Raw genomic sequence first — 22549 nt, forward strand, 5'->3', positions numbered from 1 at the left:
CGCTCACTCTGCAGGGAAGAAGAGAGACCAAAGCCTTTTGGTGTGCAGTACCCTCTCCCAGCCCAAAGTGTTCACAGAGTGCAGCGCTGTGTCTTGTTGACAATGACAGCCGCCGCGCTCAGCAGTACCATATGGGATCCACAATTTAGCTCCATTAATGCTCTTAATTTGAAGACATCAAGCCCTAATTACACACTGGGTACTAAAAAGGCAAAAGCCTTCCCTGGTGCCAGCTACTTAGTGCTACTCAGTTGCCGTAACAGCTGGCTGAGGTAGACGCAGGCCAAGCAGGCCTGTGAGCTCTCTCAGGTGGAAGAGGCAACTCTAGAGCAGAAGCCTAAGGAACAATAGGCTCCCTCACCAGCATCTACCAGCAGCTCCTTCATTCTTGGCTGTTTTTTTCCTAGCCCAGGAGAGCCTGAAAAGGACACAAGTGCATCAGGACTCTCTATCTACCAGGCTCATGGCATGTGGGGTGGGGAAAAGCGGGCTCACCTCCTGTTCCATGTTGCCGTGCAGCCGAAGGAATTTCAGTGGCCAGGAAGCAGATGGTAGCTGCTCTGAAGTGGGGGCCCCTGAGCGGCAAGACAGGGTGTGAAGGAAGAGGCTGTAGTGGAACTCCACCAGCTCACAACTTGAGAAAAAGACAATCATCTTCTGGTCCTTCTCAAACTACACAAACACATGGGGAAAGTAAGTACATGGCCATAAGCATAGATGCCCTTAAAATGAGCACGTCTCTAAGGTCCATGTACATGCTGGCCCCGATTTGGAAACACAGTGACACAGGCTTTAATTATTAAAAAATACCAACATTGATATTCCACTCCACAAAGACAACAGAAAGGAAAATGACAAGAGCTCCAACCTCAAAGAGAAAAACAAATGTACTTTAGGGTAAGCTGTCCCTTACACTTCGAGCCTGTCAACCAGCAGTAACCCCCGGCCATAGTCCCAGTGTGCAGTGACTCCTACAGCTACTATCTCATAACCCAGAGTCACCCCATGAATCTGGTAAACAAATACACCAGGTCTAAGAGTCTGCAAGAAACACCACACTCCTGCATGCCTCTGTCATCTATGGCATTCCCTAATGTTAGCTCCAACAAGGTATATTCAAATGTAATGCTATGATCCCCACTGCCCTTAACTCGGGGTTCTTTACCACTGTTTTGGAATTTATAATCTCAATATCTCTCTCTCTGTCTCTCTGTCTTTCTCTCTCTCTCTCTCTCTCAGAACAAAGTTAACAGCCCCTTCCTTTCTTGTTTTGGGGCTTTACCTCACTGCTATGTTTACCCAGCCCAAATGAAGTATGTGCTACTCCCTAGATGTGGCCAGATCTAAGCCACAGTCCTACCTTGCACTTCTGCAGGATGAAGGCTGCAAGGAAGACAAGGCGCAGCTTGCTGGGAACCAGCACCACATGCTGGTCAAGACTCTCTGGTATGGCAAAGCTGTCCAGCTGGGTATTAGCAACTTCCTTCGGGTTGGGCTGGTCCCAGATTTTGTCCAAGACAGAGATACTGACTGGATTGTGCAAACTGATATCAGCTAGCCGTGTTACACCTTGGATACAGTGAAAGGACAAAACAGGTGGTCACGTATGCATCCCAGAGCACTCACCCAGGTCTTTCAGGAAAGTCCAGCATTGACCTACCCTATTGCCATGTTGGTGAGGGTAATCCATAGCCCAATGCCCATCTAGGCTAGCATTTTCTATGCCCTCATCAGATATCTGTACCTCACTTTACTAAAGGTTCTCTGGTCACCACAAAACCATAGATTAAAATACTTCCATAGACTTCTTGGCTGCAGGCCTTCTTAAGGCCTTTATAAAAAAGTGAGGGAATGAAACAATTCCCAAATTTATTTGATCACAGAATCCCTTTTCTGAAGATTATCTCTAAAGACTAATGTTTCTTAGTAACACTTTCAGAGTCACGCAAATGGCACCTAACTATGTGTATCATACTGTGACCTAGATCAACTAAACCACACATGGCCATGAAAGCACTGGTCGAATCTACAGTGACTCTTTATGCAGGGTGAAAGAGGTGAAGTGGTTCTGTTTTCTAAGCCTTAGTTTCCCATCTACAAAACAGCCAAGAAATTCTTGCAAGTGTAGAGGAGTCAGAAAGGAGCTAGGGGATGTGGACTCTTAGTGGAAAAGGAGGATGATCACACTAAAACTAGTGCTGAGAGCATCACCTGCACCGTGGGACCTGCTTGTGTCCCACTCAAGCAAACCAAATGGTGGCCAGCCTGCCTCCCACGCACCCTGGTGTGTGTACCAGCAGCCACTTCTCTCCTCCCAGGTCCCAGGTGCTGGGCATGCAGGACAGAAAAGGCTGTCCCTTACCCTAAGAGCTTAGGGCACCTACTGGCATCAGCCCACAGCTCCTTCTCAACTCACCTTCTGTGAGTGTCGCTGACAGCAAGACATTCTGCCGTTTCTGACACTCAGCATTTACAGCATTCAGAATCACTGTTATGTCCTTCTCAAAACCCAAATCCAATATCCTGAAGATGGAAGAGAAGGACTTTAACCCAGGCAAAGAGGAAACCTGACACTATCGGGCTACGGAATTGTCCCTGAAATGGTAGAACAGCCCCTTTCTCCCACCTTCCCTGCTTCCTAGACTCACCTGTCTGCTTCATCCACAACCAGCCACCGTATTCGACTAAAGTGAATGTTCTTCGTGGATTTTATATGATCCACCAGGCGCCCAGGAGTCGAGATAAGGATATTTATGCCTTTGCGGAGTCTGTTTAAATCATGTATCATAAAAGAAAGTATGTCAAACACTGTAGCAACAAAAATACAAGCAATAGGCAAAGGAGACAGTCATTCAGTGTCCAGCACAAATGCCGAAGCCTCCAGTGAAAACAAACAGGTGAGATTTCATTCTTCTGTGTATAGAACTGCTAAGATTTAAGCATATGACCCAATGCATTTTTATCTGATTCACCGATCTTTCTAGAACATCCTATATAGATGGGCATCTAGCCAATTTTTTTTTTTTTAAATTTTGGTTTTTTGAGCTAGGGTTTCTCTGTGTAGCCCTGGCTGTCCCAGAACTCACTCTGTAGACCAGGCTGGCCTCAAATCCACAGAGATCCGCCTGCCTCTGCCTCTCATGTGCTGGGATTAAAGGAGTGCCACACCATTGCCCAGCAAGATCTCCTTTTTAAAGATTTATATACATTATAATTTTTTATGTAGTATATGTGAGTATATACCACATAAGTACAAGTGCCCACAGAAGCCAGAAGATGCCCATGAGTTGAAATAACAGGCAGCCTATAAGCCACCCAACATGGCACTGACTAAACTCTGGTCCTTTGGAAGACTAAGTGCTCCTGACTGCTCTCCAGCCCCTTATTTTGTGTGTATGTACACTTGGGTGCCCATGGAGCCCAGAGGGGGCAGAGATCCCTTTGATCTGAAGTCACAGGTGTCTGTGAGCCACCTCCTGTGGGTGCTGGAATCCAAAACCACAGTAAACACTCAACTTCTGAGCCATCTTTCCAGTTCCCTAGTCAGTTCTTTAAGGCCTCTGTACCAGAGAACCAGGTGAATATATATATATATATATATATATATATATATATGTATGTATGTATGTATCTCTGTTAGGACACACATTCTGACTGTTTGTGAGGACATACATTCTGACTGTTAAGACACACATTTTGTTAGGACGTTTTTCTCATATTGGGCCCTCTGGGTAGCTGTCATAAAATGGGTATTAGCTTTGCCTCATAGATGATGTAGACTAAAGCTTTCTTCTTTTTAAACTTATTCTTGGCTAATTTAAGAATATATACAATGTATCTTAGTCATACCCACCTCCCACTCTCCATTCCCTCTCCCCTCCAAACTTCCCTTAGCATATCCTTCCCGTTCTTTAAAAAAATGATTAACTTTCCTGTTCCGCAAACAGCCATAATCCCATTATTCTACAGCAGAAGACTGAACACAATCTAGCTTGGCTAGGTTTTCTTGTTTTCAGTCAAGTGTGGCAACCGCCTACGCTTTGGCTATGGAATAAAGGATAAAGAGTGTACAACAACATATGTACCTTTGGACAGAGGGTCTATGACAATTTTTGTCACTTCCAGCAGGAAACTAAAGTACAATGGCTGAAGCTCTGGCCATGATCCAAGGCTATGAGGAACCCTTGTAAATGGAAGGCTCCCCAGGGACACAAAAAGATGGAGAAGCCACAACCTGGCCCCTATTGCTGTTGTTTATAGCTGAGTCCAACCTGACCAACGTCCTTAAGTGTCAAGCTTTATGTTCACTCTCAAGTTACAGACAATTCAAAGAGCTGGTATAACTGCTAAAGTGCTATTTACCCATCTAACAATTTTCTTTTTTTTTTTTTTTGTTTGTTTTGTTTTTTTCAAGACAAGGTTTCTCTGTGCAGTTTGGTGCCTATCTTGGATCTTGCTCTGTAGACCAGGCTGGCCTCGAACTCAGAGATCCACCTGGCTCTGCTTCCTGAGTGTTGGGATTAAAGGCGGGCGCCACCACCACCTGGCCCATCTAACAATTTTCTAATGACATCCATTGCAAGTTCCAGTGCAGAACTGAGAATCAAGGCACTAAGGTTGTGCTAAGCGTTAAGGAAATTATCACTCTGCTTGTTGTTCCTGTTGGTTTTGAAGACAGAATCTCAATGTAGCTCAGGCTAGTCCTGAACCCAGTATGTAGCTGAAGCTAGCCTCGAAACTCCTGATCTCCTGCTTCAGCTTCCCAGTGTTGGGATTACAGATGCAGGCCAGAAGTCCCCACCTATCTTCTTGTTTTTACAAATCTAAACAGCAAAACCAGTTCTCAATATGCACCAAAGGGAGTCACATGCAGGGGTGCACACCAAACAAGTGCCCTGTGGGGCCCCAGTGGGTGAGTTAAACAGGTTACAGCACTGTCACTAACTATATCAGAAGGGAATCTGAGATAAACAGCACTGTCTCGAGGTGACTGCTGAGCTGGCCTGTCTCTGTATGTGGGGACCAGGAGACACAGTAGCAGAGGAGGCTCTCTTGCCTGCCAAAGAACCAAGTGTTACTGAACAAGACAGCAGAAAAAACTCCAAGAGGAATACACAAACCCATTTCCTCCTACCTAGCCTTTTCTGATTTCCTCTTCTCTCCGCCCATCAACACTCCAGGAACAATCCAGGTGAATGGCTACACAAAAATACCAGACCACAATCAACATAAAGCAAGCCCCTCTCCTAGAAGCAGAGCTGATCCTAAGTTCCTAGCATAAGCCCGTGTGCATCAGGGAACACTTGGGCTTTACAATGTGTGAGGAATTTCTGCGAAGATGCAGTCTGGTGGCACTGAGGTACCTGGCGTCATGAGCTGCAGTGCTAGACCAGAAGTACTGTCAAGACAAATGTGAGCTTGTAAAAAAATCTAAGTAGTCCTCCACCCCGCAATGTTTTTCCTCATGGTGTCCAAATAGAAAATATATTTCAGGTAAGCTCACTGTTTTGCAAGGGGGGTACTAAGCAACACACTCCCCACTCACTACTAGAGGATAGAAAGGAAAAACAGACTCCCGGTCAACTTTTGTGGGCACTGAACCTTGGCTTGGCTGTCTTCTCTCTCCTGAACGTCCTTACAAGTTCTTGCTGCTTTCCACTGGTTATCTGAGGGTTGGGCCTCTAAGTCACTTCAAGTCAAGTGCACCAACAATTAACACTTAACCTCTAGCAACTACTAGCCAGAGTTATTAGATGGGCGGTGGTGGTGCATGCCTTTAGTCCTAGCACTCGGGAGGCAGAGGCAGACTGATTTCTAAGTTCAAGGCCAGCTTGGTCTACAGAGTGAGGTCCAGGGCAGCCAGGGCTACATAGAGAAACCCCGTCTCAAAAAACCCAAACAGTTATTGAGGTCTGCCAGTGAAACCTACCAACTGCTCTTAGGGAGCCCAGAGGACACTGGGAAGATGAGACAGGAGCCATTCTCACTTTCTGAAAACCGAGACCGTGCCACACGGCTCTTCTCCCCCAGTGTCAGGAAGGAAGACAGCACTGCCTCACGGCTTCGCTTACCTTGAGCAGCTTCTGGACAGTGTCAAAGCTTTGCAGAGCCAGCTGTAAGTGTTAAAAGGTGGAGACAGTGAGCAGGGCCCTTGCTTCCTTTTTATACTTTTTAAGAAAAGACCATCTAAACTGATCAGGGTACAACCCTAGACCTCAAGGCTTAGGGCAAGTAATCCTACATAGAGAATCCGCCCTGAAAATACTCTCTTCTCAAACAGGCTTTGCAATCTGTCAGTTTAGGGTATGAGGGTGAAGACATCACATATATTTCTTACACATACAAAAAATAGTGTTTTGTGCTCCCTCTGCTGGCTCAAATTCCCAAAGTGTCACACAGAGAAGTTCAAGTCTAGAACAGTGGCCTGACAGGCACTTAGGGAACTTGGCCATCCATGTCTTAAGACTGCAGCAGGCTATCTGAAGATAGAGGTGATCATTCCTAAGTTTACAAAAAAAATCCAGGGAACCCAATGGATATAGGACAAGTAAAATTAATGTAGGTGGCAGTCATTAAACACCATCAAAATAGCCCATACAGAATCCCATCCAAGGTTATGTGTTGTCCCCACATGTTTAGTGTTCGTGACATTCCAGCAAAGTGACAAGCTTGCTGCTGAAAACATTTCAATGTGCCTCCCTGAGTGTGCTCCTTCCTGGGACAAAGTAGAGAAAGGACAGAGCAGGCTGTATGAAAGGCTGACCAGAGGGGCTGGCTCAGCAGTTAAGAGCACTTGGTGCTCTTGCAGAGGACCCAGATTCAGTTCCCAGCACTCACAGTGGCTCAAAATCACTTCTAACCTCAGTTTCAGGGATCTGACACTTTCTTCTGGCCTCCATGGGCTATGCACACATGTGGTTCACAGGCAAAACACTGATACATATGAAAATTAAAAAAAAAGTCTTGAAAGAAAGAAAAGCTGTCTAGAAATTTCCATTTTCCTGTAAGTTCTCCATGGAGACATTTGAAATCGCCTCTGTGGACAGAGGTGATTTCTACTTAATGTTCATTAAGAAGTAAGAATTAATAGCAGCAGTAGCTTCATTAAAAAAAGAGTTCAGTTTTATATCCAAATGTTTTCAGTTACTTTTTAAAAAATATTTAAAGTATAAAAATGTAATTCTTTGCCAAACAGTGGTGGCCCACACCTTTAATCCCAGCACTCGGGAGGCAGAGGCAGGTGGATCACTGTGAGTTCAAGGACAGCCTGGTCTATAGGGTGAGTTCCAGAGAGAAAGCCTATTTCAAAAAACAACAACAACAACAACAAAACCCACAAAACAAAAAAACCAGTTCTTTTAATTCCTTCTGAAGGGTCATTAATTTAAGTATCACTAGTTTTTTAGACAATGAAGAAATGTCTTCTCATACCTAGCTCATAATGTCTCATAAAGAGCACTTAAACCTTCCCCCTTGACAGCAATCAGCAGAATGGTTCCCGGGAGGAAATGTGAGGGAAAGCATGCACAGTGGCCTGCTCAGCAGGGAAGGGAGTGGGGAAAGCACTTCAGGTCAACAGGCCATCACCGTGCACACACAAACCTCCCCTTACAAGCCGGCTGCTTACCTCTCTGGTGGGCACTAGGACCAAAGCATAGGGGCCGTCACTGCGCTGTTGAGAGAAAAAGAAATGCCAATGAGGAGAGTGCCAGGTACAGGCCAAGGTAGAGAGTTCTATGTTTTCAGTTCCAGGCCAGCTTGAACTATATAGGAGATCCTGTCTCGAAGGAAAGATGGAAGGGAGGGAGGAAAGGAAGGAGGGAGGGAGGGAGGGACGGAGGGACGGAGGGACGGAGGGAGGCAGGCAGGCAGAAAGAAAGAAAGAAATTTCATGAGGAGGACCAATGAAGGTCAAACTGTGACAGAGGAGATTTATGGGTGGCTAGCGAAAATCATCAGAAAATACGAAAGAAAAGGAGGAGACAAGAATGCCGGTTACAGGGGGCTGGAGAGACAGCTCAGTGGTTAAGAGCACTAACTGCTCTTCCAGAGGATCCGGTTCAATACCCACCACCTACATGACAGCTAACAACTGTTTATAATTCCAGATCTAAGGGGATCTATCATCTTCTTCTGACCTTTGTGGGCACTGAACACATACGGCACACAAAAGATAGTACACAGACATACAGCCAACACACCATGCACATAAAATAAAAATAAATATTGAAATTTTTTTTAAAAAAAAGAAAGAAAGCCCACTACACCTATGATGACAGACTACTGTGCCCCACTCTACTGAATAGGAGGAAGAAATGTGTACAGAACTGGAAAATGGAAAACAAAATTATAATCACAAGAAGATGATGCTAGTTTATCTTAGATGGGGGAAACAATAACAGAATCAGTAAGGAATTTCAGTTAAGTAGCTGAATGCAAAACATAAAAATCAATAGCCAATGGGGCTGGGGAGATGGCTCAGTGGTCAAGAGCACTGGCTGCTCTCCAGAGGACCAGGATTCAGTTCCCAGCACCCACATGATGGCTCACAACTGTCTATAACTCTAGTTCCAAGGGATCCAAGACCCTCTTCTAGCCGCTACAGACAACGACACACATGATGTACAAGTGCATATGCAGATAAAATATACAACACTTAATTAAAAACAAAAACCTAGTCGGCGGCGGAGGCGGCGGTGGCACACACCTTTAATCCCAGTACTGGGTAGACAGAGCCAAGTGGATCTCTGTGAGTTCGAGGCCAGCCTAGTCTACAGAGCAAGATCCAGGACAGGCACCAAAACTACACAGAGAAACCCTGTATTGAAAAACAAAAACAAACAAAAAACAAACAACAACAACAGCAACAACAAAAAACCCAAAAATGCTAAGTGAGGCATGGTGGAGCACACCTTTAAACTCATCACTTGGGAGTCAGAGGCAGGCAGATTTCTGATTTTGAGGCTAGTCTGGTCAGTATAGTGAGTTCCAGGTCAGCCAGGGCTACATAGCAAGACCCTGTCTCCAAAACCAACAAGAAACCAGGTCAGGTGTAGTAGCATATACCTACATTCCTTCATAGCATTCAGGAAGCCAGAGCAGTGCAGCAGGAGAGTGAATCCTAAGCCTTCCAGGATTATGTATCAAGACTCTATCTCAAAGGGAAAAATAAATAAATAAAATAAAGGAAAACCAACCAAAATTCAATGTCTTCCAATATTAAAAAAATAGAAAATGTAGCCAGGTGGTGATGGTGTACACCTTTAATTCCAACACCGTGGAGGCAGAGGCAGGCAAATCTCTGAGTCTGAGGCCAGCCTGTTCTACAGAGTGAATTCCAGGACAGCCAGGGCAACACAGAAACCCTGTCTCAAAATGTAAAATAACAACAACAAAAACAAACAAACAAACAAACAAAAATATTAGAAAATGTAATGAACAGACAACTTCACCCAATGGCAATAACAACAACAAAAGTTACAAATATTAGGTGTGAAATCTATGAGGCATGATGGTTCATGTTTATGTAGGAAGCTGAGGAGAGGGACCTGAGTCTGTGGCAGGCCTGGAACACACAGGGAGAAACTTTTTAAAAAAAGAGAAAATTCTCAAATCTATATGAAGAATAATTAAAACATATCTGAGGGGCACATTTTTTTTTTAAAGGAAAGATATACCTTCTCCTTAGAGAAGATTCAATTTCACAGTGACTGCTCCCTAAATGAGTTCAGGACTGTAATGCAGTTCTAACAAATGCCAGAGGGAATGTGGGCAGCAGAGCTGCACACAGACAATTCCAAGGTAAGCATCTTTAAAAGTGCAAAAGCCACTAAGATATTTGTGGGAAACATATCCCCCATGAAGTAACCTGCAGCAGTCACAAGGTAGCACTGGCACGCAGAGGTCACAATAGCAACTGGGGTCTGGGATAGAATCACATACAGAAAGACTTGTAAAGCAGCCGGCCGGGCATGGCCAACCAAATACCACACTGCTGGCAGGCACACACTGGTAAAACCCTTAACAGATCAACTTTGGCATTAGCTATTAAAACACAACTACAAATCCCACTTCCAGGAATTATTCCTACATGTCCACATGTGTGTAAAGGAGCTAGAGACTATTTCACAGATGTGTTGTTTTCTGGACATAATGTCTAAACGCCACTCGCCAATACAGCCATGGCTCAGTATTTATGGCACAAACACAATGGGAAGCAGAGGGAGAGGCAGGGATCTGAGCTAAAAGAGACCCTGTCACAAAGCAGCAATACAAGCAAGCAAGTACAACCACGGCAGGCCAGTGTGGCACAGTGAGAAACCAGCCAAGGCACGACAAGGACAGCGCAACTGCAATCCCAGGAGGACAGAGTAAGGGTGGCTTCGACCACACCCTGGATCAAAAGGGCAAATGACATCATATAAATGTCTGTGTCCTCAGCACAACACAGAAAGAAATGACTCCACATAAAAGGACAAAGAGGAAGTATGCAGTCAGTCCTGTTTGATGGATATGATAGGCTGTCCCTGGAAAGAGACACCCTTGTGTCAGGAGGCATACTGAACCTCTGGAGAAGTTGAGGCTTTGTTTCCACCCTACAGATCCTTGGAATTCTTTGAATATTTTACTTTTTAAGACATGTTGTATCTAAACAGCAATAATAAAAATCCAAAGCAATGTAGAGAAGGTACTATGTCAATGGTGCCTTTCTCATCAAGGGCTCAGAGGGTATGACGAGCAACTTTCGAGAGTGAAGGATGGGCTCAGCAGCAAATCCAATTAGAGTCTGGTTCTCATGTTCTGCATTGGAAACATTTACTCAGGAGAGGAGATTTAGAATTCAAACCAGAGTAGTCTATACTCAGCACCAACTTTGTGAGACTGTACTGGAGCCCCAGCGAGGAACAGTAAACATGCTAGTACAACAGGATTAATGTGCCACCATGTGACGATAGGAGACTGACATTTCAAAAGGTGTTACTACACAGACAAGAAGAAAGAAACATCAATTCCTCACAGGGCGTTAGGATGCGTGAAGCGGGATGGATGTGATGTTAAATATCAGAGCCAAAGCCAAAATAACCGGGAGAGAGCAGACACTAAAGGTGCCTACTCCACACCAGCCCCTTGGCTGGGAACAGGACAGGGTCCAGGACTAGCTGCTTATGGCTTCTAGGTCACATCATTTTATGATGAATTACAAGGGCCTACACTGAATACAACTAGAAAAAGTGAATTAAATTGAGCCTTACAGGGGATAGATGGCTTAGCAGTTAAGAGGCTTGCTACTCTTGCAGACAGACAGACAGACAGACACACACACACACCCTGTGCACACAAGGTGGCTCACTGTAATCCTAGTTCTGAGGATCTGACACCCTCTTCTGACCTCCACAGGAACCAGGCATTCATACATGCAGACAAAACACCCATACACATACAATGAAATATGTAAATCTTCAAATTGGAGCTTATAAAAACTTGTTTTTCTTTTCTTTTCTTTTTTTTTTTGAGACAGGGTCTTGACTGTATAGGTCAAGCTGTCTTTTAACTACCATCCTTCCAAGTGTTGGAAGTACAGAAATGTGTCTCCATGTTCAGTTTGGAAAACCATTTTTTGTTTATGGTTTATTTATTTGTTTTTATTTTTTTATTTTGTTTTTTTGAGACAGGGTTTCTCTGTGTAACAGTCTTAGCTATTCTAGAACTCGCTTTGCAGAGCAGTTAGCCTCAAACTCCAGAGATCCGCCTGCCTCTGGAGTACTGGGATTAAAGTCGTGCGCCACCATGCCCAGCTTGGAAAACCGTTTTTTTACAGAACAGTTCAATCTTTGGTCTTAGTGATGTTGAGCAAATACACAACCACACGGCCTATTATTAATCATTCTGAATATAAACAGAACCAATCATTGTTGTTTGAAATGGCCACATGACAGTGTTGATGATGACAGCTAATACCTAGTGACCAACTCCAGATTCTAGGTCTCAACACGTCACATGAGCACCTCACTCTGTCTTGTCATAACCCTGGGAACAAAGGCATAAAAGGATCTGCCCAGTTGTACTTGGGGCAGGAGAGAATGTGAACTAAACAGGCACAAGCCCTGGGCCACCTCTCGGGCCAGGGTTGAGCAGTCTCCCACCTGCCTGATGCTGTACATCATCGAATCTCTTGCTCTCAGTTCACCATCTATAAGAGCTGGGCTCCAACTTTAAGATTCACTCCAACTCAAATATTGTCAAACTCTACAACTTGTTATAAAGAAATACAAAAACCCCTTTACTGGAAAGGTATCCTAGAATCTTAAGGGTGAGATTTGGCCACAAATATTAGCAAGTTATATTCATTCTTCTCTGACTACATGCTAGGGACAAGGCTATGCACTGTATATGAATCGGCTCTCCGTAAAGTTCTTAGTGGGGGAAAGTCATTTACCCTTAGAAAATAGAATTCCTCACTTACCTAGCTCAGAGAAAAACTTAACAATTTGCTGACCCATACTCATATAGTGTCTTAGTTTCCTTTCTACTGCTGTGATAAAAACACCAACAAAAACAAGTTGGCTTAATTTACAGTCCACCATGAAATGAAGTCAAGGGAGGAACCTGGAGGCAGGAGTTGACGCAGAGGCCATAGAGGAATGTTCCTCGTGGTTTGCTCAGCTTCCTTTCTTATAGCACCCAGGACCACCTATCTAGGGTTGGCACCAACAAGTGGGCTGAGTTCACTCATGCCAATAACTAATCAAGACAGTGCCCCAGAAACTTGCCCACAGGCTAATCTGATGGAAGCAATTCCTCTACTGAGATTCCTTCTTCCCAGATATGTCTAGGTTTGAGTCAAGTAGACAAAAAACAATCAGCACATATGTGTACACACACATTCACACACACACAGAGAGAAAGCACTAAATGGACATTAGATTTGAGGGGGGAGGTTGGGAGGTAAAAGTAGGGGGCACAGAGGAAAAACCAGATCCAAACATTATATGCATGTAAGATCTGATATATTAGATAAAATATTTAATTTTAAAAATTGCCAAGAAAGACATGACGGCACGTGTCCACAATGGTAGTACTTGGAAGACAAAGGCAGGAAGATTAAGAGCTCAAGTTTAGCTGCATGAGACCCATTCTCAAGTGACAAAGAAGCCCACAATTTACTACTGTCATCCCAGTTGGCTATGAGCCACAAGACAAATCATCACTTGTGAAAGCGCAGTCACAGCATGCAGTTCTGCAGCCTGCATTTCTTCAGCTAACACAGCAGGAACACTTGTTCAAAACTACAAAGTTATAAACTCCACTTTTAAACAAATTTTAACCTATTCATTTTGAAAGCTCAGGCTTTTACAAAAATAGGGAAAATGGACAAGTTATACAATTAACTCTGACAGTCTCAATTTCTATGTATCATCGTTCAAACTACAGAATAATTAGCAAAACCAGGAAATGAGCACCGACTCACTCTTCACCTACAGCCCTCATTCAAATCTCATCAAGTGACCTCTAGGTGATGTGTTCACCCTGACCCCACATGTGTCACCGCCATGATTCTTTTGTCAGGCTCTGTCTGGGACAATTCTTCAGTATTTTTCTTTTATGCCATCAATATTCTCAAAGACTGCCGGCCAGGAATTTTCGCAGAGCACCCTTTAATTGGTTTTGTCTCATGTTTCCTTGAGATTAAATTCACTTTAGGCAAACAACAACAACAACAAAAACAAACCACACAAATAACATGTCCTTCTTAAGACTGGCTAAGGAGTGGCGGCCGGGGCTTCCTGTTACAGTTACCGTCTTTCCCATCTGTTCAGAAGTTCCTGTATGGACACCTGAAGGCCACAGAGACACCATTTCTCATCTTACTGTCAACTACTTACTTCAGCCTCTGATGATCCATGCCAAGTGTGGCTATTTCAGTTCCTCAATTCTCTTCTAGTTATTGATTCAGTAATTTACCTAAGGATCTGCTGCTCTACAATGCAACAGCACGCTACTGCGTTCCGATCAGTTAGGTTTGAAGTGAGACCTCTGTCAGTGAGTACTCACCCAACACCCTATTTCTGATCTCACCATTGTCTCTCAAGGGAAAGTAATGGCACTGCACCTGTGAGAAAGTTTGGGCTAGAAGATGAAGTCTGTGCCCACACTTACAGCAGCCAACTGGACTTCTCAATCCAATGTTAGCTAGTCTTTAACCAGGCATTAACCATGTTTCACAACTAAGAACAAATTCTAGGTAATGCTGACTATATAGCAGCCTGACTGCTAAACCCACTGATTGGCACTGATTTCCAAAGCCAGGACTGATAAACCACCATGTTAAATACAAAGTCCATGTTAAATACAAATGCTCTCCTCATTCAAAAGTAAACACACTAACCTGTAAGGCTGTAAATTAATTCTGCATGATGTACACCAGATGCTCAAGATATGAGAATATATGGACAGGGGCCAATCAAAGCATGTTAGAGTATTTCCCTAATAGTAATCCTGTAGGAGGTCCAATGCTGGGTACTATGTAGGACAAAGGGGAAGGCCCCCAAACAGGGCAGGAGCTAGCAACAAAGCTTCACCACAAATCATGGCCCAGATGACAGTCACAGAAATGAGGTGGGAATCTATGCCCACCGGTACTTCTATGTGGCCTTGGCTATTTTACTTGCCTACACCACTAGGATCATAGTAACCCCCATAACTTCATGGCAGAGGATGGGGAGTCAAGAAAGTGACATGTGAACAGCAGTTGGCACATCTGGCACACTGGAAGCCGCCTTCTACCCACATGCCCTACACACAGACAGTGGTGACTGTAGTGTGTTTATTCCACTCCACTCTTGGCAAGCTCACACTTGATTCGATAGGAAGAGAGAAAAAACAATGCCATGTGCAGACAGTCTACAACTCTAGTATTACCACCACGTTTCAGCAGCATGGGCACAACAGAGCACAGCAAAGAAATACATTTTCTGCTCACCTGTATTTTTGATGTCAGTGCTTGAAGGGACTGGACCACAGGGATGCAATAGGCAAGAGTTTTACCTTTTAAAAGAGAGTGACATCAGTGGGGATGCAAACAGGCTCTGCTTTCTGTAAATAATGCTACATCTGGGAGAAGGTAAACTGCATGCTCTACATCTAAGAGGCACTTCACCTGTCTGCCACAACTCCTAACTTTGCTTTGTAATTTAGTACTTCAAAAATCCCTGAAGCTTCAGCTCCTTAGGTCATCAACAAGGGAGGTAATGATGTTTCTCAAATTAGACACAAGCTCAGCCTGACAGTCGTCTGTGGAAGCTAGGAAATGGCTGCTCTGAGGTTCTCCCTTGGCTAAACAGCTTCTGTAGTGCTGGTGTGCCAAGTGTGAAGCCAAGCCAGCCCCTGAAGACAGAGAAAGATTAAAGGAAGCTGTGGGCTTCTCAACATGGCTCAGCTGGCAAGAAGGCAAGAGTGGATCAGAAGAGTAGACTAGGGAGAAAATGGTCTATCCCTGACATCGACTGTGCTCAGGCCAGAACTGCTTTCAAGCCATAAACATTAACTCCATCCAGAGTGAAGACTGACTGGCCACTCTGGCAGCAGGCACATAGAAAGCAGCAGAGCTCAACTATGAATACCCACCCATCACTACTGACAACAGCAGCATCACCACCTTCCTTCATCTGTAACAACTTCAGGCCTCCCATCAAAACCAAGAATGGCCACCCTCCCCAGACAAGACAAAACCGACTCTGCCACCACAGACACATCCCTGAAGAGCCTAGCCCATGATGATGGGCTAGGTGCCATGGGATAAGGGGCAGGGTAATCAGCAACTGACCTGAGCCCGTCTGGGACCGCACAAGGGCATCTCTGCCTTCCAGCAGCACTGGGATACTCTGCTTCTGAACACTGGGGCACCCAAAAGAGAGAACACACCTTTTCTTTATCACACAGCTCAGTCATGCATGCAGACACGGTTTACTTGACATACAAATACCCTGTGTTTGGCTCTGCCTACTTCATTGAGAGAAAGTGCTGAGAACATTCTGGTGATCCAAATGAACTTTTTAAACTCCTGGAACTTGACTGAAAGTGGGGAAGCAAGCTAGAGATTGGCTGCAATATTAAAATTTAAAAAAAAAAAAATTGTCAGGGCACAGTGGCGCACGCCTTTAATTCCATCACTCAGGAGGCAGAGGCAGGCGAATTTCTGAGTTTGAGGTCAGCCTGGTCTACAAAGCGAGTTCCAGGACAGCCAGGGCCACACAGAGAAACCTTGTCTTGAAAAAAAAATTGGGCATACCAACAAATCAGAGTCACTCTCATAAAGTATACTACACACTTCCTGCCTGTTGTGTGACATGTGATTGGCAACATGTAACACAGGCAAGATTTCCAAACAGAAAAGCAAAATGAGGCTTGCAGGTCACCCAAGTAGCAACAGCAGCTCCCTCTGAAAAATTGTCACACACACTGAGAACACTGTCAACACATACATTAAATCCCAAGTTCAAAATGGACAGAGAACTCATTTAAATTTGGTTGCGCCAACAAGAAAACCAAGCCAGGCATGGTGCATATGCCTTTAATCCTGACATTTGGGAAGCTGAGACAAGAGGAAAATAAGTTTGAGCCAGCTGAGCTGGGCTCTAAGACTGTCTCAAAAAACAAAAGCAAAACACAGTGGAAAAGCTGGTGTTCTTTACTCTTCTGTACCCTTGCTTCTTACTTATGCAAAGTGAACTGTGACTATACAGCTCACTGCTCATACTTTAACTCTGAATTTCTCTTTTACAAGTGTCTCCAGTCAGCAAGCATTTAGAATACCTTTTCAGTATCCCACTATACCCAAGCAAAATTTACTCCCATTTTCTGACTGACCTTATTTGTATTGCTAAGAACTAACATGATCAAATACTGTATTTTGGCCCAGGTCATTTTCAGAGACGCCCTGATGGCAGATGTCCTAACCCAGCTGTCTTGCAGTAGGGAGCTGAGTGCAGAAATGGAAAGGAACCCGGTCTGCCTACAAGCAGGTGGGGAGCCCCACAGGCTATGTCAAGCCCTCCAGCAGTTTGTGCTGTTCCACAAATGTGCTCTGTCCTCCATGGACAATTGAGATTTCATTTGTATATACTCATGAAACCCTAAGAAAAATCAAGAATAGCCTTAGCCTCTTACCTGGTCATAGTTGACATTTTTAAGACTGTATTTATTGTGGATATCTAAAAGAGAATAGGAAAGTAAGTATTTATCAATTTAATGCAAATATATTCAATGACATAAAGACAAAATGCTGGAGTGACAACAGCACTTGACGTTTATGACCAAACTAAACTCCACTAGCCCAGGATTTCCAACTGGAGGGTAGTTCTGCCCTCTACCCTACACAATCTGGAGGACTTCGGGTTCTTAGAGCTGGGTTCCTAATTTGTAGAATTAGGATCCTATTACAAACTGGCAATGCACAAGGCAAGCCTCACAACCCATCACCTAACCCCACACACCTGAGCCACAACGCTCAGGCTGAGAATCAATCCTACACAGCCTACCAGAAAGAAGAGGCCAATGGTGCCCAGCTGACAAGGGAATCCCGGCTTGCAAAGGAAGGTGTTTGTCTCTCCTTTTTCACATAACTAGGAAACTCACTCATGGCATTAAACAAAGCGGGGAAGTAAGATGCCCATTTGCTCACTGAAAACACACTCTAAGCAGCCTTTTCTACCTTCATTCTCCAAAAATGTGCATGACCCTTGACAGTAAGAGCCAGCTTAGCTCCCTTCCCAAGGCCACAGAGACATCGGCCACCAGTTTCACCACATCTCCCAGTAATTAGAAAGCTGCTTTAAGCCGGATAAATGAAGTCTGGAGCAGAAACTAAACTGGGTGAGGAAAGTCAGCACTTCTTAAAAATCACAGGGGAGAGAAAGGAAAGTGAGGACGGCAACCCGTGCTGCCATCAGGGAGCCCATCACCTGAGTTCACTCCGGTAGCCAAGGGCAGACACAGACTGAACAAGAACCAGACCACCAGAGGGGCTGGGATACTTACTAGGTGTGGGTGGAGGTCCAGCTCCTGGAAAGCTTCTGGAGAGAACACTTGCTCTCGAGCCTGCTTCACTACAGCTCTGCAGAGGAAAGACAAAGTATGCATCAGTGCCAAGGTGGCAAAGGAAAAGGCGGCATCCGTGACTGCTCACACCCGAGGCACACCTGCACTGCAAGACACACCTGCGGAGTTCTGGGATCTCAGGATTGTTTTTAAACAGAGACGAAGTCTTGATGCATGGCCTCTCTTGCCTTCCATTGCCTATACTGTCCAAGGACTTCTTTGGAGGAAACGTTTTGTGTGCACCTCCCTTAAATGTTCTTGGAGTTTCTTTATCACTGGTTTTCTTGGCTGAAAGAGAGGATGCTTCATTCCTCCGTTTTGTTGGTGGAGCATCACTGGACACTTGGTGTTTTCTCTTGGTAGCCTCTGTTTGCTACGTTGTTCCCAAAAGGAAAGATCAAGAAGAGGTGCATTAGTCCATGAAGACAATCCTCAGAGTGAAGCCTGACTGCCCACAGAATGTATCTCTTCCTGCAGAGATCATTATGCCCCATATGCCAACCATCAGTTTAGGGTTTACAACCAGACTCTGGCTTCGTCTGAAATGGGGGGGTGGAGGAGGGGAGAGACAATCTCAGTCCTTTCATCCACAAGACCTCCATCCATCTAAACTGTTAAGTCACCCAAGATGAGAGTGGGGATCAGGAAGAGAGAAGTGTCCTGCCAGCTGACATTAACCAATTCAGTCTATTCTAAGGGAAGCAAGAACCTATCTTAGGAAGCACGCATGCTTACTAGTCAAACCACACCCCTACGAGCCCGTTTTGTGTGAGCGGAGGCACACAGGGAAATGAAATCTGCTCTTTTCTACCAATAAAGGATGGTAAGAAGAGAATGAAGAAGCGAATGGGAGGCTGAATCCTAGCTCATGCCCAGGAAGCGGAAACTGTCATTACTTTCCTTCCCTAGGGCTTGGATCTGTCATCCTCTCCCCTCAAGCTGCTCAGATTCAGATGGTCTGGAGTCAGTTCCTACTTGCCATCCCCACTCCAAATGAGAGTGCCGCTCCATCCATCACTTCCATCGTATTGTTTCCAACCCTCCTCGCTTCAGAGTCCCTGCCTGACTGCTGATCATAGACATACACCATTAGGCACTTCTTGCCTGTTGCTTATTCTCACAACACAAACGTAATTAAATGCATGGTGCCCAAGCTTTCCCCAGAGCAGTGGTTCTCAACCTTCTGGTCGCAACTCCGGGGTCAAACAACCCTTTCACAGGGGTCACATATCAGATATCCTCCATATCAGATATTTACATTTCGATTCATAACAGTAACAAAATTATAGTTATGAAGTAGCAACAAAATAATTCTATGGTTGGGGGGTCACCACATGAGAAACTGTATTAAAGGGTCGAAGGCCAATCTCAGGTTCAGGAAGCTTTTCTACTAAGACAAGACCTGCCTCCTTGAGGATCCAGGTACCAGTCTGAAGAATGCTGCTACAGCAAAGCGGAGCAAGCTTATGGCTTCCTTTACACACCTTTCGTTTTCCCTTCTTTGGACTAAACATACCAGGCAGTACACAGACCCTAGACACCAAAGCATCCTACCCACCCTTTACGGGTGAGTCAAGGTCTCTCTAAAAGCAAGTATCAGAAGCTAGCAAGGTGGCTCTCACATACAAGCCCAGCACCCAGGAGACTAAGGCAGGATGATTGCTGAGTTGAGGCCAGCCTGGACCACAAAGTGAGTTCCAGGACACCGGGCTGTAGAGTGAGACCCTGCCACAAACAAACAAAACAAGTGCTTGGAGTGAACTCAAGAAGCAGGTTCTCCACCGCTGTTAGGCTAATCTGCAGGGAGATCTAGGAAGCCTCCAGAATACAACCTCTACCCATCTTCTCAGCTTCAGGTTCACCTTTACCTTTTGCCAGTTTTTCTTAAATTCCCAGAATGTACCATGCTCTTCCATGAAAATAATGCTGAGATGCCTGATTAACTATATCCTATTTGGTTAGAAAAATATCATAGTTATGGTTTTTGAAGGCTATATATCAAAATGTTAAGTTATTTCTGGATATGTGACTATAGGTGGGGTTGTATCTTCTAATTTTTCTTAAATAAAATTGTATTACTTTAATAATAAGGAAAACATCCTTAAGAAAAAAAGTTTTGCACGTATGAAGACAGAGCAACCCAATTTAAGCTGTAAAGGTCCTTCCAAATCCAGTGTATTAGCTACCCACCCTGAGTTCCCACTCTGACCAAATCTGCTCAGCACCAGCTTCCACTCCCATTTGGATACATAAACAGAAGCACAGATGCAGTCAGGCCTCAATAGATACCTGCAGCATCTTTTTTATTGGTTTGTGTGTGTAAGCATATATGTCATGGCCAGCAATGTGGAGGTCACAGGACAACTATGAGGCGCTGTTTCTCTTCCTTTATGTTGAGTCCTTGAGACTAAAAACTCAGGTCATCAGGCTTGACAGCAAGCACCTTTACCCTCCGAGACTCTCACTGGCCTTATTACCTTTTCTTCTTCTTCTGCCTTTTTTTTTTTTTTTTTTTTTTTTTTTGAGAGAAGGTCTCACTATGTAGCCGTAGCTGTCCTGAACTCTCTCTGTAGACCAGGCTAGTCTCAAAATCAGAGATCCAATGACCTCAGCCAATCACTTTTGAAACACCCTATTTACTGTTTACTCACTAAAACTTTGGTATTTTCTTTCTGTATAGTTGGGGATGGGACTCAAAAGCCTTTCGTATACTAGGTGAGCAAGGGACATCCTCTACTGGTCTCTTCACCGGACACAAGCACCACTCTGATCCAATGGTGCTGACCTAATGCAGCCATCTACTTCCCCAAATGGAAACAATATTGCTTTTATTTTGATTACTGGCACTCAGCAACTGCCTCTGAGGGCCAGACAGTACACAGAGTTATTGTAGGTATTATCCCATTGGAGCCTCATAAACAATCTAATAAGAAACAAATTAGCGTTCCTATTTTTGGACAGGAGAAACTATGTAACTCCCCAAGGTCTTAGGCTAGTGTGTTACAAGGTTAGTATCTAATAGCCCGGATCTATCCTACTGTAAATCCTATCCCCCTCTCCTCCACTACCCTCAAGGCTTGTCTGTATTTCTCAGACATAGATTCAGCTATACCAATGGCTTGATGAAGACTCATTACTCCTAAGCATCTAAGCGTATTAAGGTCCCTCCTTCCTTCTACCAAAGTGAAACTAGGCAATGAGTGTTAGATAATCAAAGAAGTTTATCTTCAAAATATTGGTTGATCTGAATTGGCCGGCAATTTGCTTTTCAACTTCCATGGACTTACATATTATCTTTAGGGTGTGTGTGTGGGGGGGGTGAGACCTCCAATCACATGGTTCCTGCTCTTTGATCACATATGATTTTCCAACAGACTACGTAACAAGCTTTCTAGAGGATAAGCCAGCAACTCTAAAACCAGCTTTCTGCTCCTATACGGTTCGTTTAAGTCACCTCTCTCCTCTCTGGGCAACAGATTATGATGACTGTATAGTCTTTCCCTGCTACCTGGATGAAAACCTCCGCTTTACAAGCTCTTCATAGAAATGAGTCCAGTCCCCGTTCCTAACAGAACTGAACCTTCCTTACACTAGAAGGACCGCCTCAGGAGTTCAGATCTGCACGATGGTCGTGTCTTAGGCATTGTTTTCCCGCTTGGATATATCCTAGCCTCCGATCCTTACCCTATCTGACTAGACCACCAGCTAGCCTCAGGAACTTGACCGGTTCCTACAGCCTCCAATCCTAACCCTATCTAATTAGTTCTTCAGCTAGCTCTAGGAGCCCGCCCGGCTCTCGTCCTCAAGGCAGGGTTCCCGGCTGACGCACGTGTTTCCCAGCGCCTCTCGCCAGTCCCTCCAGACAACCTGAAAAACTCAACCCGATCATCAGCGCCGCGGCTCCCGGGCTGAGGTTGAACTCACCCGCCTCGTCTGATCCTGGCGGCGTCCGAAGTACGTCTTGGGAGGCGGGTCTGGGAGCGAGCTGCAGGCGGTAGTCATGGCCCGGGCGCGGAGCTGCGGACCAAGCCAGAAGCCCGAGCAGCACGTGGACGGTGAAGTACTTTGCAGCTATTCCTGGGCCGCCGCCGCCGCCTCCCCTTCCGGGTCCGGGAGCCGCGGCAGCGCGCGCACCGACCGGAGCCAAGAGTCCCGAACGCCTCAGAAACCGGAAGAGGCCGCGCGCCGCCCACCTGGCGGGGTCTTCCTCAGCCGCCACGCTGGTCTTCTCAGCATCTCAGTCACCTACACGAGACTCATTCTTCCGTCGGGCCTAGCACCCAGTGTCTAGCAAAAGGACTTCCCCGGAGTTCCCACCTTCTCCTCTCAGCCGCAGGCGCGCCGCGGGTCAGCCTGCCCGGAGCGCATTTTCCATACAGGCAGTTCCGTGGCCGCCTAGCAGGGTGGCGTTGCTTAGCAACGGCGGGGTCCTTTCTGGCTCGGTGGCGCTCAG

At 45.1% G+C, this 22549-nt stretch overlaps 1 protein-coding gene across 3 annotated transcripts in view; it reads right to left on the reverse strand.

Annotated features, from left to right (window-relative positions):
• The window catches only part of Ddx31 (DEAD-box helicase 31), a 69438-nt gene extending 46970 nt beyond the window's left edge, over positions 1-22468 (reverse strand). The window contains exons 1-13 of one of the 3 annotated variants that reach the window (XR_005091312.1): positions 22021-22423; positions 18216-18469; positions 18037-18112; positions 17167-17210; positions 15824-15894; positions 14981-15045; positions 7628-7672; positions 6072-6113; positions 5135-5199; positions 2649-2768; positions 2417-2523; positions 1361-1569; positions 496-672 (exon numbers count right to left, since the gene is read on the reverse strand). Coding sequence is in view for 2 of the 3 variants with exons in the window: in XM_028883329.2 (XP_028739162.1) it covers positions 496-672; positions 1361-1569; positions 2417-2523; positions 2649-2768; positions 5135-5199; positions 6072-6113; positions 7628-7672; positions 14981-15045; positions 15824-15894; positions 17167-17210; positions 18037-18112; positions 18216-18469; positions 22021-22098 (1353 nt within the window). In the remaining variant the exon portion in view is untranslated. Of the gene's footprint in view, positions 1-495; positions 673-1360; positions 1570-2416; positions 2524-2648; positions 2769-5134; positions 5200-6071; positions 6114-7627; positions 7673-14980; positions 15046-15823; positions 15895-17166; positions 17211-18036; positions 18113-18215; positions 18470-22020 lie in introns of all 3 variants that reach the window. The other 2 variants (XM_028883329.2, XM_037204630.1) reach the window with 2 other exon arrangements.
• Between the last annotated feature and the right edge of the window lie 81 nt (positions 22469-22549).

This window comes from Peromyscus leucopus, chromosome 4 (assembly GCF_004664715.2).
Source record: "Peromyscus leucopus breed LL Stock chromosome 4, UCI_PerLeu_2.1, whole genome shotgun sequence".
Classification (NCBI taxonomy): Eukaryota; Metazoa; Chordata; class Mammalia; order Rodentia; family Cricetidae; genus Peromyscus; species Peromyscus leucopus.